This window comes from Salmo trutta, chromosome 22, assembly GCF_901001165.1.
Source record: "Salmo trutta chromosome 22, fSalTru1.1, whole genome shotgun sequence".
Lineage (NCBI taxonomy): Eukaryota > Metazoa > Chordata > Actinopteri > Salmoniformes > Salmonidae > Salmo > Salmo trutta.
Genome location: NC_042978.1, coordinates 2,711,356 through 2,728,919, shown reverse-complemented (window position 1 = coordinate 2,728,919; position 17,564 = coordinate 2,711,356). Strand labels below are relative to the sequence as shown.

The 17,564-nt window shown below is 42.7% G+C and overlaps 1 protein-coding gene across 6 annotated transcripts in view; it reads left to right on the top strand.

Moving 5' to 3' along the window:
• The window catches only part of adgrl2a (adhesion G protein-coupled receptor L2a), a 210,813-nt gene that overhangs the window by 37,086 nt on the left and 156,163 nt on the right, over nt 1-17,564 (top strand). For all 6 annotated transcript variants that reach the window (XM_029706291.1, XM_029706293.1, XM_029706292.1 and 3 more), the window contains exon 2: nt 1,665-1,838. In XM_029706291.1, coding sequence (XP_029562151.1) covers nt 1,739-1,838 — 100 coding nt within the window. In that variant the 5' untranslated portion in view covers nt 1,665-1,738. The remainder of the gene's footprint in view (nt 1-1,664; nt 1,839-17,564) is intronic.

The window sequence follows — 17,564 nt, the reverse complement described above, 5'->3', positions numbered from 1 at the left end:
ATGACACAGAGATTCAGGACACCTGTTTACCGTCCCATCCGAAAGATGGTACCCTACACAGGGTACCAATGCTCCAGGGCAGTGATTGGGGACATTGCCCTGTGTAGGGTACTGTCTTTTGGATGGGACGGTAAACAGGTGTCCTGACTCTCTGTGTCATTAAATATCCCATGGCACTTTACGTAGGGATGTTAACCCCGGTGTCCTGGCTAAATTCCAATCTGGCCCTCAAACCACCATGGCCACCTAATCATCACCAGCTTCTAACTGGTTCAATCATCCCCTGTAACTATTCCCCAGGTCATTGCTGTAAATGATAATGTGTTCTCAGTCAACTTACCTGGTAAAATAAAAAATAAAAATAAACTATTGTTCCACAAAAGCCACAGCCCTTGCAGAGCAAGGTAAACAACTACTTCAAGGTCTCAGAGTGAGTGATGTCACCGATTGAAACGCTACTAGCATGCACTGCTAACTAACTAGCCATTTCACCCCGGTTACACACACAATGTACTGTAATATGGACATTGTTCAGACTCAGATTTGGTTTACAGTGGTCTTAAGAATTCACTAATTATAATCACATTCCTTGATAAATCTGTTTTGATGCCACACGCAATGACCAGGAAACTTAATGCAAGCGAATGCACACGAATAGGTTTTGTATCAGATTTTTGCAATATATTACAAATAGATTTCATCACCATAAATGTTTCAGTAGTGTAGTGTTATTGTGACTGGCTGACAAGAATGCAACTACAAGTAGATACAACATCTAGAAGAATATTGTGATTCTGGCCTTTGGGGCAGTGTAGCAAGCAGAAAAATAAGAGTGGAGTTGTTTTTGACCTCTTAAAAGGCAAAAAGAAAAGAAAAGGTTCTACTGGGGTCCTGTGTGCCTTGTTACCCGAGTGATGGTGGGTCCCTGGGTGAATGTGATAATGGTTGATGGGAGAAGAGGACGGGTGCAGCTAGTGAGTGTAAACATGCAGACAAAGGGGATCCATTAGGAGTGCACACACCACGCATGATCTTCCAGGTAAGGCATTTTGGTTTCACCCAGCAGCCTGCCAGTCGGTTGTGCGCTGTATCCGTGACAGCTAGCTATTTTCCTTTGTAGTAGCAAGAAAACAAACCAACAAATTCAGCCTTTGTGAATGACAGGTACGGATTGAGTGAGAGGGGAGGGATTTTGGGGTGGGAGGAGCTACTCAAGATAACTTGGTTGTGTTCACTCAGAACAACTGTGTGGAGAGACATCATTTGGCTAGCTTGTTTGTTTGTTTGGGGCAGCAGATAACTCGGTGAGCACTGCTAGCTCTTGGTCATGTGGAGGTGAAAGCGGGACCTCTGAGTAGTAGCAGCCACTAGGCCCAGCCCTATTGAATGGTCACTCAGCACTTTGCTTCCATTAAGGGATTTCCCTCCTCCGGATTATTGACTTTATGGCTTTTTTTTTACTAGCTTGTCTGGATTTGTAGCGTTTTACAGTTTGTGTTTCAAAAATTCCACAACGAAGAAACTAAAGCACACAGAGCAGCATCAGAGCTGGTGTTGAGGAGGATGTTAAAGGAGGATGGTACATATTGTGTGAAATTCAAGACTGACTGACACCACTGGACTTTTGAACATGAGAAGAATGTCTCCCTTCCTTTGCCTTGCAGGTGAGAGGGTCAAGGATGAACATCTTTGAGAGCTGTTTGCCTGGACTTTAACCCCCAGTCATCGCTACCAAATCATGCAGAGACCATCCACACAAGGCACTATGGCATGCTCTCTGTGGAAACTACCAACCTTCTGCTGGCTTATTGCAATGGCCCTAATACAGTCTTCAAAGGGTAAGTACACAGTCCTGTTATGTGCAATAACCTAATATTGAAATCCTTTGAAGTTAGAACATTATATATTAGTATCAATGTTTTTTTTGTAACAATTAGACATAATTGGAATATGTCAAGGGCCTGTTCTTCTCTTTCAATCAATGAAATGTTTGTTGTCTTTCTCAAGTTTAGCATTTAGGCTCTGAAATAAAATAATAACTTTTGCCAGAGTAGCTCCTCTGACTGCATGCAGTAGTTGTATGAATACAGTGGCCTCAGAGGATGAGGGATAATATTGGGTGGTTTCATTAGTTGGTGAATTGTGATTGGTTTGAGATTTTCTGCTTCAAAGCATCAGTTGTCCCTGGTGCAATCAAAGCTTCTACTGGATACATGTTTAATTTTGCACTGAGATTCCCTTGTATATACTGTACATCTTAATCTAGAAATCTAAAGCATACATGTTTTTAATCACAGCAAATTTGGGCTTTGATTAATAGACTAAAATAGATCAGAATCATGCCTAAACTATCTCATAACCATTCAGGCCAACATAATATGCATAATGGCGGGAATAGTACACCCACAAATGTATTAGGATCTTCTAATATTTCAAATTTAGGCTTTATGCCAAATGTAGCATCTTTACAACGCAAGGAATCAGTAAATGCACTGTTTTGGGGGTTTATTCACTGCTTTTTCTTCTAATGGTTGGATTGACAAGGAGCGGTTATCCTATATGGGTGAATCAAACAAAAAATGATGCACATTGTCATGATTTCATAATTTGCTCATGAAATATAGATGCCCAATCCTGTGCATGTTATGATCCCATCTAACACTGAGGTGGACTCACAACATAGTTTGTCCCAAATGGCACCCTATTCCCTACATAGTGCACTACTTTCTATGGGCTCTGGTCAAAAGTATTGCACTATGTACAGAATAGGGTGCCACTTGGAAAACAGCCACAGTCTTTGCTACAATGGTCTGTTGCTGCTTGTCTGGTGTAGTGTAGCCTGTGGGCTGGAAGGGATTTACGTAGTAGAGGACCAAGGTGAATGCTGACTAGAGCTGGGACAAAAAAAAATATCAACACCGACCAAACCGAGCACTTATCATGGACACTTTTCTGATATCGTTCATCACGATAAGTAGCATATACTAGAGAAATGTGAAGTTTGAAGAATGCTAACAGTATACTTTTGCCTGAACTGAGAGATATTGTCCTGAAAACGAGCCAAAGAAGGTGGTCACCATTTTCAGCCTGCGTTAATAGATGCACCTATTCACTAATCCATATGAAACCTTTTCATTTGGTTTCTCGTGAGCCCCTCTTCTCCTCCGCGGTCCCGTTCTAACAACGGGGCTCAGCCTTGCAGGAGTTTCATTAAATAATATTCCCAAGTAAACATGGTTCATTAAACTGCATCCTGCCTGTAATATATTTTTAATGCATTTTTATAATTGAATTAAAATGGGTTACTGCCGTGCTATAAATGGCTAGAAGTTTTGATTTAAGTGACTGCAAGATTGATTGCTCTGAGGGTTCTCCCGCTCTTCTTTCCTTTACATCCCTCGAAAATTCACATCTCATCGTCCCCATTTGACTCTGTGGGCAGATGTACAGTGGGGTCTGAAATTATTGACACCATGGCACCATGATAAAGATGAGCAAACATTACTGTTAAGGCAGATTGCCTATTTAAGTATTGCACTGGGTGAGGTAGAATAACATTAATCTAAAATTGAGTTTCGAAATAGCATTGTTGGGAGATCTGGAGAGACCTGGTCAGTCAATTACTAATACTCTTATAAAAGTATTTATCTTCAACTTGCAATCTGTGGATTCTATTCAATTAGATAGATTGAAATTGTATGTTAAACATCTCAGCATAGTTGAAAGATATGGTGCGTAGAAGTCCGAAGAGGGTGGCCAGCAGAGATGGGTGGGATGGGCTGAGGGAAGCTGAGGATTGGGATGTGGAATTGGAGATAAGTGGGAGTGGAGTTGCTGGGTGGGGGATAGAATGACAGTCAAAGATAAAAATACAAAAATAAAGTCAAAATAAAACAAAACAAAAAGTATGTTTGAATGACACAGAGGGGCAACGTTGTTACAGCTAATGCCTGTTTGCTTGAGGCTGATGCCGCACAGGTGTTTGTACACATGCATATACGCACACTCTCATTCAAAGATACACACGCACATGTAAATAGTGCCATACATGCACTCAAACATATTCAGTTGGCCTTGCTGAATGGTTGTTTTCTGTTTTCCTTTGTCTTTTGTTCATTTGTTGACTGTTGGTGCATTGGGGGACAGGGGCTTGGGGACAGGGGCTTGGGGGTGGGGAATGGAATTATTTTATTATGATTTTAGGGGGAGGGGTCTCTGGTTGAGGGGCAGCTCTCAGGAACTGTGGGAGGGCTGGTGGCCTGGCGGTTGGTCTCGGAGGGCTGGTGGCCTGGCAGTTGGGAGCTTGGGCCGGTGGCTGATAGTTTGCTGGTTTGGGTTCCCGTTTTTTAGCTTGTGGGAGATCTGTCTGTGCCAGGGCGTTGACCCTGGTTGCTTCTGTGGGTCGCTCTGGATGGGAGTCTGTTAGATGACTGGATGTAATGTAAAATGTTGAGTGGCTTCTCTGCAAGTAGATTGTATGTTTAAAAAAAAGATATGAAGAATCCACATGACCATATATAATAAACACAATAATATTATTCCCTGTCATCAGCATTCCAACACAATCTCAGAGCCAGTAGTCAGAGCCAGTAATCATAAACCATCATTCTCCCCAAAGCATTTACAAATAGATTAGTTTCAAGGCATATCCAACAGTACTTTCTATATAACATCAAACATTCTACCACTATTCCCAACAGTGCGTCTTTAGATGCAAATCAACTTGAACATCAAACAGAAAGGAAAATGTAAACAATATTGTGGGTTACTCACAGTTGGGTATTGGATGCACAGATAACAGAAATAAAATGATAAATGCTGGAGAGGTTTTTTACTACTGCCTGAATGGCTTGGCACTAAACTAATAAGACCAATTAGCTCAGGTATTTACCAAGTAAAATTGGTTGTAGGTGAACTCAGAGCATAGAGATGTATAGAGGTCTCTAGTGTCCAAAAGCCTGTATAACATGGGCAGTGTCATTGAGGACTGATACGTTACGATCTATGGCTCAGAGGTAACTGCAATTAAAGGGATAGTTAGTGCAATTAAAAAGAGACAGTTAACGTTAGCCTTTTCTACAGCTAAAAGTGGTCTCTGCTGGTTTTGCTCTTACTCCTCAGGGGCTCTGCAAGCGGGCCTGGTTTGATCTAGGTCATGCTTTGATCTAGGTCAACCTCAGGCAAGCTAATCAAACAGGCCACCAGTCTGAAGTAGGGTTTGATGTTTGCCAAGAAGGGGTCAGCCAGGATTTGGCTATGTTGCCGTCAGTATAGATAGCTTGGGGTAGAGCACTGTCGTGCTGCCCAATGAGGAGCAAGTTGGGAGTGACTGGGTCCTGGTCAGGTAGACGGATGATGAAGGGGAGTGGTACTGCCGCCCCATGGAGCACCATGGGTGGTGGTTCTGGAGGAGGGTGGCGTGCATGAATGGCAAATGCAGGAGGGGTATGCAATGCCTCTACTCTGGGCCCCCATGAGCCCACAGTTGCATGCTGTTGGAACACTATGAGGATCTGACCCCTGTCACTGGAGGATGAGGTGGAGTTGGCTTGCACGCCACAGGAATGTGTCTTGCAGTGTCCTCTTCACCAGGAGCTAGGTTGAACACTAGTCTGAATTTGCCGCTGTGTTGCTCAACGAGGTGGCGTGGCAGGTAACAGGATTCCAGGGATCCTTACTCAGCATCAAGAGTAAGTTTTGCGACATAGCCTGAGGTTACCAGCTTCTTGATCTCCTAATGGTGGACTTTGGCCAGCCTTGGGTTCTTTAGCAACCGACGCTCAGTGCCACGAATGGAAGGCATCACTGCTTGTTTTGTAACATGCAGCTGTGGGCTCATGGGGGCCCAGAGTAGAGACATTGCATATCTCTGGAGCCCATCCACCAAGATTATTGTGGTATTTTCCTCCAGGAGATTCAAGGCACACTGATCTTGCTTGGAACATGTGAATTCCTTTCCAAAGAGGGAATGTGTCCACCTAAAATAGCTTCTGTACATTCTTAAGGAATTAAGTGACTGGGGAAGCAATGGTAGCGAATAGGCATTGCTGGACATGTGTGTGTGACATCAGGCTTGCTGGGCCCTGCACAGCCCAACCAAGCAAGATGTGGACAGTGACAGGGCCTCCCACAGGGCCAGTATGGACTGGCTCAATGGGGACCAGCAGGTATGGATGGTCAGACACTATGAGCAATAGAGGCCGTGGCCTGTGGATCTTTGGCAGCGGCATGACCTTCAGTTGTGGGAACTTCCTCTGAAGCATGTCAGAAGGGGAGGTGTGCTCCGCTAGGCAGATACTGTCTGCTGTGACTGCACTGTGGACTTGATGCCGGGTGCCGCTGTCTCCTTCAGGGGATATGGTGAATGACACAGAAGCTCCGCTTTCTTGGAGAACATCTTAACGAATAGTTTGAAGGCTCAGTAGCTCTGATTCACCCTCTAACCCAAGGCAATAGGCAGCGGCAGGGAGAATGATTGAACGTTCAGAGCCGTCATAAAGATGGGAAAGGTCTCCATCGCCTCTTCACCATGATTTAAGATTAGTCTGACCACTTTTAACATAACTCGTGCTGAGCGGTTTGGGCAGTCAAGGTAGAGGACACCAGTCTCGGCTTTGTCGGTGCTGACCATAAGGACGCTCCTGTTCTCTTGCGGTATGACCTCATGTAGCACGGTGAGGCTTAACTCCTTGCAGGTGTTGCATGGCTTTTTTAGGGTGCATTCCTTTGGGGAGTGTTTTCGCCCACACTTCAAGCAGCATACTTTAACCGAGATCCAATCCCTGATATTCTCCCTTGAGAAGATTGAACTCAGGACATGAGCCTAGGAAGTGTTCTTCCCCTTCACAGTAAGGACAATAGAATTCAAACTTGGGCTTGTTTTTGTTCGATTGTTGCTGCTTACCACGAAGAGATCTGTAACTGGCTGGTTTGTGTTCATGTTCACTGGTCAGGAACATGGTTGTACCCAGGCACCATGGTTCTTTCCGGTAAACCTCTCGCTTGTCCTGGTAGAGAACAGAGGCTGTCTGTGAGAGTCTTCCAGCCCTTGCTTACACCTGCAACCAGCCAGACAGGTTCTGGAGGGTATAGGTTTGTCCTACTCTAAGATACCATGAGTCAAGCAGCTCTCAATAAACCCAATCACAGTATTCAGGTGGCAATTTACCCAATAGCTTTTACACATTTGAACTCAGCACACTGGTGACCTTCCAATGTCTGCAGCATGCCTATAAAGGATTGGATGGAGAAAGCAAATTCTTACCTTTACATGTGACGCATTGAGAATGTAACCAATGTCACACTGCACGAGCTGACGGGGCTGTCCATACTTGACATTTAGGGCATTGAGAGCTGAGGTGTATGGCCTAGTGTTGTACATGTATTACTTTGCCAGTTTCTGTGCACTTGGCATTTTCAGATGATCCAGGAGCACTTTAAACGTGCACTGTTCTGAGAGGTGGCCATGGTTACCTAGGATACTGTCATAAGGCCATATTCAAGAGGGTGAATTCACTCTCTTGCCCAATTTCGAAGTAAGGCAACTTAGTTCTGGGTATAACATAAGCAGAGGTGACAAGGAGCTCCATCATGTTGGCCCCATTGTCCGGCGGTGGTAGCGATAGGGGGAGAAAGGGGTTAGGGTGCTCCATCACCACCAGTTGATGAGTTGAAGGCTGAGAGGATGGCTGTGCTAGCTAGTCAGAGCCAGGGTCAGACTGTGCACCCTGGGATCCTAATTGTGGGCGTGGCCCAGAAGTTTGGCGATGTGTTGGTAACCCAACCAGACTGTGAAGGCTTGAGTAAGTCTTGTATCTATTAAAGTATTGTGAGATAGGAGCTGGTACAGGGTGCATGTGTCCCAGTTAGAGGACAAGGATAGGGAGAGCGACATGAGGTTACATTTAGAGAGTTTGAGCTCCCATTTATTCTCATTTCCAGGGTTGGGTAGGTTACTTTCTAAATGTAATCCGTTACAGTTACTAGTTAACTGTCCAAAATTGTAATCAATTAACGTAATCTGATTACATTCCGTTACTTTTAGATTATTTTCCCCTTAAGAGGCATTAGAAGAACACAAAAATGTATATTACCAATTGAATGACATCTATTGCAGGATAAATCAATGTTGAAGTTTATATAGCTGGCCATATAAGGATGTAAACTTTTACTTTATCGGTTGGTTATGTAGGCTTCTTCTAACCCATCACTTCCTACTACATATAATAATAATACGATTAAATTATATTCTGACATTAAAAACCAAAGTCTATCAGAATTCCAGTCATTCCAAAAAAATGTATAGCCATTCATTTTCAAGAATAGGACTTGGACGTATAGATTAGCCAAATTGTTTTACCTGAGCATGACCCCAAAACTAAGGACTTATTAGCCAGCCCTACTCTGTTGTTTATGAATTTGTTGTCATGGAGGACTAATTGGGCTCATTGATTTGAGTTGAAAAATAAATGCTGCACTCATGAAATGGCATGCTTTGAGCACTACTGACGAAAAAAAGCCCCACTTGTATTTCATAGGCTTGGATCCACACTGTGCAGCTGTTGCAAGAGCGCATTTTTCACTGGCTGTCAACTGGTTTCAAAAAGAATGATTGATAGGCAGCTTAAACTTCTTAAATTCAACCATTATTGGGTTCAAATACACATTTAGATTTGTGAACAGCCATCCACAACAACCACAATCCGTAAGGCGCCAATAGCTAAATGAGAGAGCAGCAGTATTTATTCACATCAATGCGTTATGTACAGTTGAAGTCAAGTTTCCGTACACCTTAGCCAAATACATTTAAACTCAGTTTTTCACAATTCCTGACATTTAATCCTCATAAAAATTCCCTGTCTTAGGTCAGGTAGGATCACTACTTTATTTTAAGTATGTGAAATGTCAGAATAATAGTAGAAAGAGTGATTTATTTCAGCTTTTATTACTTTCATCACATTCCCAGTGGGTCAGAAGTTTACATACACTCAATTAGTATTTGGTAGCATTGCCTTTAAATTGTTCAACTTGGGTCAAACATTTCGGGTAGCCTTCCACAAGGTTCCCACAATAAGTTGGGTGAATTTTGGCTAATTCCTCCTGACAGAGCTGGTGTAACTGAGTCAGTTTTGTAGGCCTCCTTGCTCGCACACACTTTTTCAGTTCTGCCCACAAATTTTCTATAGGATTGCGGTCAGGGCTTTGTGATGGCCACTCCAATACCTTGACTTTGTTGTCCTTAAGCCATTTTGCCACAACTTTGGAAGTATGCTTGGGGTCATTGTCCATTTGGAAGACCCATTTGCGACCAAGCTTTAACTTCCTGACTGATGTCTTGAGATGTTGCTTCAATATATCCACATAATATTTTTGTACCTGTTTCCTCCAGCATCTTCACAAGGTCCTTTGCTGTTGTTCTGGGATTGATTTGCACTTTTCGCACCAAAGTACGTTCATCTCTAGGAGACAGAACACATCTCCTTCCTGAGAGGTATGACGGCTGCCTGGTCCCATGGTGTTTATACTTGCGTACTATTTGTACAGATGAATGTGGTACATTCAGGCGTTTGGAAATTGCTTCCAAGGATGAGCCAGACTTGTGGAGATCGACAATGTTTTTTCTGAGGTCTTGACTGATTTTCTTTTGATTTTTCCATGATGTCAATCCAAAAGGCACTGAAGTTAAAGGTAGGCCTTGAAATACATCCACAGGTACACCTCCAATTGACTCAAATGATGTCAATTAGCCTATCAGAAGCTTCTAAAGCCATGACATAATTTTCTGGAATTTTGCAAGCTGTTTAAAGGCACAGTCAACTTAGTGTATGTAAACTTCTGACCCACTAGAATTGTGATACAGTGAATTATAAGTGAAATAATCTGTCTGTAAACAATTGTTGGAAGAAGTACTTGTGTCATGCACAAAGTAGCTGTCCTAACCGACTTGCCAAAACTATAGTTTGTTAACAAGAAATTTGTGGAGTGGTTGAAAAACGAGTTTTAATGACTCCAACCTAAGTGTATGTAAATTTACAACTTCAACTGTAGATATCAATAGTAAGTGCTGTCATCCTTACCTCCAAGCATTTATACAAGTTGGATAATTGACTTGGTGCTCTAGTGACTCCTTGTGGCAGGGCTGGTGTCTGCAGGCTGACTTCAGTTGTCAGTTGAACAGTGTTTCCCAGCTGGCTTCCGGGTTAAGCGAGCTGGTGCTAAGAAGCGTGGTTTGGGGATTTGCAGCGTTGAGACAAGATCGTAATCATGAAATTTGGGAGAAAAAATAAATATATCTGTTCCGTACAACTGTGTGATCACGCTCTCCGTAGCCGATGTGAGTAAGACCTTTAAACTGGTTAACACTTACAAGGCCGAGGGCCAGGCGGATTACCAGGATGCGTACTCACAGCATGCGTGACCAGCTGGCAAGTGTCTTCACTGACATTTTGAACCTCTCCCAGACCCATAGTCCCTGTGCCCAAGAACAAGCGGGGTAACCCGTCCAAATGACTATCACCCTGTTGCACTCACATCTGTAGCCATGAAATGCTTTGAAAGGCTGGTCATAGCTCACATCAACACCATTATTCCAGACCCTCTCCAATTTACATTACACCCCAACATATCCACAGACGATGCAATCTCTTTTGCACTCCGCACTGACTACAGCTCAGCGTTCAACACCATAGTGCCCTCCAAGCTCATCACTAAGCTAAGGACTCCGGGACTGAACTCCTCCCTCTGCAACTGAATCCTGGATTTCCTGACGGGACGCCCCCAGGTGGTAAGGGTAGGCAACATCACATTTGCCATGCTGACCCTTGACACCGGAGCCCCTCAGGGGTGCGCGCTTAATCCCATCCTATACCCCCTGTTCACCCACAACTGCGTGTCTGCGCACGACTCCAAAACCATCGTTAAATCTGCCGACGACACGACAGTGGTAGGCCTGATCATCGACGACAATGAGATAGCCTATATGGAGGAGGTCAGAGACCTGGCCGTGTGATGCCAGAACAACAATCTCCCCCTCAACATAAGCAAGACAAAGTAGCTCATTGTGGACTACAGGAAACGAAGGGCTGAGCACGCTTCCATTCACATTGATGGTGCTGTAGTGGAGCGAGTTGAGAGCTCCTCGTTGTTCCTCGTTGTCCACATCACTAAGGATTTATAATGGCCCAAACACACCAACACAATTGTGAAGAGGGCACGACAACGCCTCTTCCCCCTCAGAAGGTTAAAAAGATTTGGCATGGACCTTCAGATCCTCATCAAGTTCTACAGCTGCACTATTGAGAGCATTTTTACTGGCTGCATCACCTCTTGGTATGGCAATTGCTTGGCATCCGACCGCAAGGCTTCTATAGAGGGTAGTGCGGACGGGCCAGTACATCATTGAGGCTTAGCTCCCTGCCATCCAGGACCTCTATGCCAGGCGGTGTCAGAGGAAGGCACTAAGATTTGTTGAAGACTTCAGCCACCTAAGTCTTAGAACTGTTCTCTCTGCTACAGCATGGCAAGCGGTGCCGATGCACCAAGTCTGGAACCAACAAGACCCTGAACATCTTCTATCCCCAAGCCCTAAGACTGCTGAATAGTTAGCCAAATAGTTAACCTGACTATCTGCATTGACACTTTCTGCAATAACTTTTTTAACTCGTCACATACGGTGCTGCTAATGTTTACTATCTGTCACTTGATTCCTAGTTATACATATCTACCTCAATTACCTCGTACCCCTGCACATCAACTCGGCACTGGTACCCCTTGTATATAGCCAAGTTGTCGCTACTCATTGTGTATCTATTATTACTTTTACTATTATGTGTTTTACTTTTCTATTATTTATCTATTTTCTTTCTCTCGGCATAATCGGGAAGGGCCCGTAAGTAAGCATTTCACTGTTAGCCCACACCGGTTGTTTTATGAAGCATGTGACAAATTCAATTGGATTTGATTTCTTTGGATTTTGATGTATGCTTAGGGTTATTGTCTTGCTGGAAGAGGCAACCAGGTTTTTGGCTAATATTTTACAGTAGGTATGGGGGTTATTTTCTGCTCATGTATTTTCTCATTTCAATGCCAAATCCACTGGTGTGTGTGGCCAAAGAGCTCTATTTTCATGTCATCCAACAAATGTAAATACCTGGGCCCTCATTTATCAATGTTGCGTAGAAAAGCTTCTAAATTAACTCATACGAAGAAAATATAGAATGTTCACAAGTACAAAAAAGTTGGTATTTATCAATTGATCGTACGATTGATTTACACACACCTATAAGTATTTTTCCTTGATAAGTCAGACACGTTCTAAAACACAGTGCTAGTGCACGTGAAGTCTCATTTACATAAAGAACCATGCTAAATGACCATTTATGGACAAAAACCTTCCCTTTAAAGCTGAAAGAAATGTCACAAATTTCTGTCCGCCAACATGGAGAAATCAAAGAAGACAAAAAAAAACTTTTCCAACGCAGAAATAGAACTTTTGATCACCGAAGTGGAAGCAAAACAAGCCATACTTTTTGGAGACCTCAGCAATGGCTTGACAAATAAGATAAAACATATTGCTTGGGAGCAGGTTAGAGCTGTGGTAAATTCTGCCTCATTTGAGTGCATAACAGTTCATGAAATTAAAAAGAAATGGTTTGATTTGAAAACATATGTTAACATTTTTTTTTTTTTTAAGATCCACAAAGGGGATACACGTACAAAAGGAGGAGGGCAGAGTGACTCTTCACTGTCTGCTATGGACGAGCGCATTGGCAGCATAATTGGAGAGACCTCAGTGTCTGGCATCATTTGTGATGGTGGTACTGAGGACCCTCTCCCAGACCCTGAAGGAATACCAGACACACCAACTGATGGTGGTACTGAGGACCCTCTCCCAGACCCTGAAGGAATACCAGACACACCAACTGATGGTGGTACTGAGGACCCTCTCCCAGACCTTGAAGGAATACCAGACACACCAACTGATGGTGGTACTGAGGACCCTCTCCCAGACCCTGAAGGAATACCAGACACACCAACTGATGGTGGTACTGAGGACCCTCTCCCAGACCCTGAAGGAATACCAGACACACCAACTGATGGTGGTACTGAGGACCCTCTCCCAGACCCTGAAGGAATACCAGACACACCAACTGATGGTGGTACTGAGGACCCTCTCCCAGACCCTGAAGGAATACCGGACACACCAACTGATGGTGATACTGAGGACCCTCTCCCAGACCCTGAAGGAATACCACACACCAACTGATTTGGAAGAACAAATATCTAAAACCGTTGTATGATATTGACTCTTGTCCTCAGTGCCAGGGCTATGGGTGGTGGGAAACACTCCCTGTCAGGCATAGGCTCATCGGGTCTGGGTGGATCATTCAGTGGAATGCCATTTTTGATTGCAATGTTGTGGAGCACACTGCAGGCCTTGACAATGTAGCAAACCTAAAAAGGAATTTGCACATTGTATTACATTCACGTAATGGCATTTGAAGGAATGTCATTTTAGAGGCAAACTTTGCTAGGCTGGTATTGCAGTGTGTCTCCTGTCCCAGACAAGCATAGCCAACGCCCTTTCAGCAGGCCTATGGTGCACTCCACTGTTCTTGTGCGTGCGTGGGCTTGGTTGTAGCTTGCCTCTTGTTGGTTTGAGGGGTTTGTCAGGGGAGTCATCAGCTGTGTTTTTAATGGGTAGCCCCAGTCTCCTGCAGTTACGAACACAACATTCAGATATGTTTCCCAGTAGAGGTCTAACATGGCAAATAAAACCTTGCAAATAAAACATAAGTCACTTACCAGTAAGCCATCCATCCTCAACAGCTCCTTCCTGGAGGTTAAGGCCGACTGAACTGTTCTGCACAATGAATGATAATGTGTCCCACCTGGCCATTTGGCCACTACATTTAACAAAGCCAAATGTGAATCACAGATGACTTGCACATTGACAGAATGGAAACCTTTTCTGTTGACGAAGTTGAATTCGTTCAATGATGGTGCTTTTATTGCGATGTGGGTGCAGTCAATTGCTCCAATGACATTGGGAAATCCAGCTATGGTATGGAAATCCCTTTTCACTCTGGCCTGTTGCACAGCAGTGTATGGAAACTGTGTGTATTGTGGGGTCAATGAAATTATGCCAGGGAGGACTGCAGGCAATATCTGGCTCATGGTTGGTTGTGAAATGCCAGACCGATCCGCAATCTCCCGTTGGAATGTTCCAGTGGCCAAAAATCCCAGGGTGGAGGACTTGGGTGTGCACTGGGATGGCATTGGTGCATTTCGTCTCCCTTTCTAATAATGGAGAGAGTTGGTTGCAGAGATACAATAAAATATGCCTTGGAAAACGAAATCTACTAATAAGCCAAGTGTCAGCTCTCAACAAAAAAATCAGCACGCTCATTGAAAACACGCTCCTTGCGTAATGTAGCTTGTGCCAGATCCTCAAGCAATGCAATATTTGCCATTTTGGACAAGTCACAATGCCACAGTGTTGCCTTTTATATTATTTAACTGGTTTAACTAAATTGCCTCCAACCTTACATTCCACTCTATTTCTAATTGACTTTATTATTCAATTAGGCTTAAATGGTTTCATGTTTATGAATTCAATAGCACCCTGAAAAAACTATTAGAAGCTTAAGTGTTTATAAAATAAATACATGAATAACCTCTCTGGGGTATGTGGGACGAACTCGTCCCACCTACGTAACAGCTACTGAAATTCCAGTGGCGCGATTTTTGAATCGTTAGAAATACTATTACTTCAATTTCTCAAACATATGACTATTTTACAGCTATTTAAAGACAAGAATCTCGTTAATCTAACCCCACTGTCCGATTTCAAAAAGGCTTTACAACGAAAGCAAAACATTAGATTATGTCAGCAGAGTGCCCAGCCAGAAATAATCAGACAGCCATTTTTCAAGCTAGCATATCATGTCACATAAACCCAAACCACAGCTAAATGCAGCACTAACCTTTGATGATCTTCATCAGATGACACACCTAGGACATTGTGTTATACAATACATGCATGTCTGTTCAATCAAGTTCATATTTATATCAAAAAACAGCTTTTTGCATTAGCATGTGACGTTCAGAAAACGCATAACCCCCGGCAAACTTCCGTTGAATTTACTAACAGTTTGCTAAATTACTCACGATAAACGTTCACAAAAAGCATAACAATTATTTTAAGAATTATAGATACATTACTCCTCTATGCACTCGATATGTCCGATTTTAAAATAGCTTTTCGGATGAAGCACATTTTGCAATAATCTAAGTACATAGCCCGGCATTACAGGGCTAGCTATTTAGATACCCACCCAGGTCAGCCTCCACCAAAATCACATTTCCTATAAGAAAAATGTTCTTACCTTGCTTGTTCTTCATCAGAATACACTGCCAGGACTTCTACTTCAATAACAAATGTTGGTTTGGTCCCAAATAATCCATCGTTATATCCAAACAGCGACGTTTTGTTCGTGAGTTCTAGAATGCTTCTTCACGGTCCCGCGCATGGCGCATTGGCGTGTCAAAAATGTCTAAATATTCCATTACCGTACTTCGAAGCATGTCAACCGCTGTTTAAAACCAATTTTTATGCCATTTAACTCGTAGATTAGTGATAATATTCCGACCGGGAGTATGCATTGAGCCTAAACAGCCGAATAAAATTTCTCCTCAGGAGCGACTCATGCACGCGCCTCATTCAAAGGTCCTCGGAGCAGCCACTTACAAAATGTGATAATGTGTTTCAGCCTGAGGTTCCCTCGTAAACCTTCAGTTATTTCCCGGGCTCTGAGAGCCTATCGGAGCCCTGGGAATTGTCACGTTACAGCTAAGATCCTTACTTTTCAATAAAAAGATGCAAGACGCACGACTCCTTGTCAGACAGGGTACTTCCTGCTTGAAACCTTGTCAGGTTTTTGCCTGCCATAGGAGTTCTGTTATACTCACAGACACCATTCAAACAGTTTTAGAAAATTCAGAGTGTTTTCTATCCAAACCTGAACAATAATATGCATATTCTAGCTTCTGAGTTGGTGTAGGAGGCAGTTAAAAATGGGAACATATTTTTTCCAAAATTCTCAATACTGCCCCCTAGCCCAGACAGGATAAACTATTCATGTATTATCTTTTTTTTCTTCATAGTTTATGATTTGGTCCAGTACTGTATGTCAATCCTTTCTCCATTTGGTGGATGGTATTTCATTAGCAGTTTGACTTTTCTACCACAAGGTGCTATGGGTACGCAAGGTCAGAGGTGTGCTTAAATTTACACACATTCTCAAGTATAAGTGCAAATTGATAAATCCAACACATTCTCAAGTATCAGTACAAATTGATAAATCCCACACATTCTCAAGTAATAAGTACACATTGATAAATCCCACAGGTCAACGCCATCATTATAACTGCCTTAATTTAGCTGGACCCCAGAAAGAGTAAGTGCTGCAGCAGCTAATGGGGAGCCATAATAAATACAAATCATGAACTTTACCCAGTACCAGGACATTTTAGTCAAAAACCTCTGCTAGGAGGCTGAAACTTGGCCGCAAGTGGATCTTTCACCAAGTGTTCACGTCCTTCATCTGTATTCACATAGCTCTTCTCTCCCTACAAGACCTTTACTCCTCTTCATTATCTTCTTCCAGTACAATCTGAGATGTACAATATTATCTCTGAGATGTACAGTTTATTTCTGTTATTTCAACTGACCATGTCAGTGACTATACCTCATGTACTTGGTAATCATTATTATTTTAATTAATCTAAATGCGGCATACTGTACCGATCCAAGCATTCTTTAGCCTGCAGCCTATCAACCAACCATGTGGAATCAGCCACATACATATCCCGTGAGACTTGATGTCCTCCCCATAGGAAATAAATGCAATCTATAGTGGCTAGTGAAAGTCTTTGCACAGTTGTCACATTTTGCTGCCTTAAAATTCAATCTGAAAAGGGATTAAATTCGTTTTTTTCATTCAGATCTACACAACCGGCTCCACATTTTCAAAGTGAAAGAAAAAGTTTAGAACATTTTCCAAATAAAAAATTAATAAAAAACGAAAATGTCTTGATTGTGTATGTCTTCACAGTCCAGAGTTAGGCCTAATACTTTGTGGAAGTACCTTTGGCAGCAATTACAGCTGTAAATAATGTTGAATAAGATTCTACCAACTCTGCACAACTCTTAGGTCAACATACAGTACCAGTCAAAGGTTTGGACACACTTACTCATTCCACGATTTTTTCTTTATTTTTACTATTTTCTTTTTAAAATTGTGAAGACATCAAAACTATGAAATAACACATATGGAATCATGTATTAACCAAAGAAGTGTTAAACAAATCAAAATATATTTTAGATTCTTCAAAGTAGCCATCCTTTGCCTTGATGACAGCTTTGCACACACTTGGCATTCTCTCAACCAGCTTCACGAGGAATGCTTTTCCAAGGAGTTCCCACATATGCTGGGCACTTGTTGGCTGATTTTCCTTCACTCTGTGGTTCCTGTCATTAACTATATCATTATGAAATAGTTTAT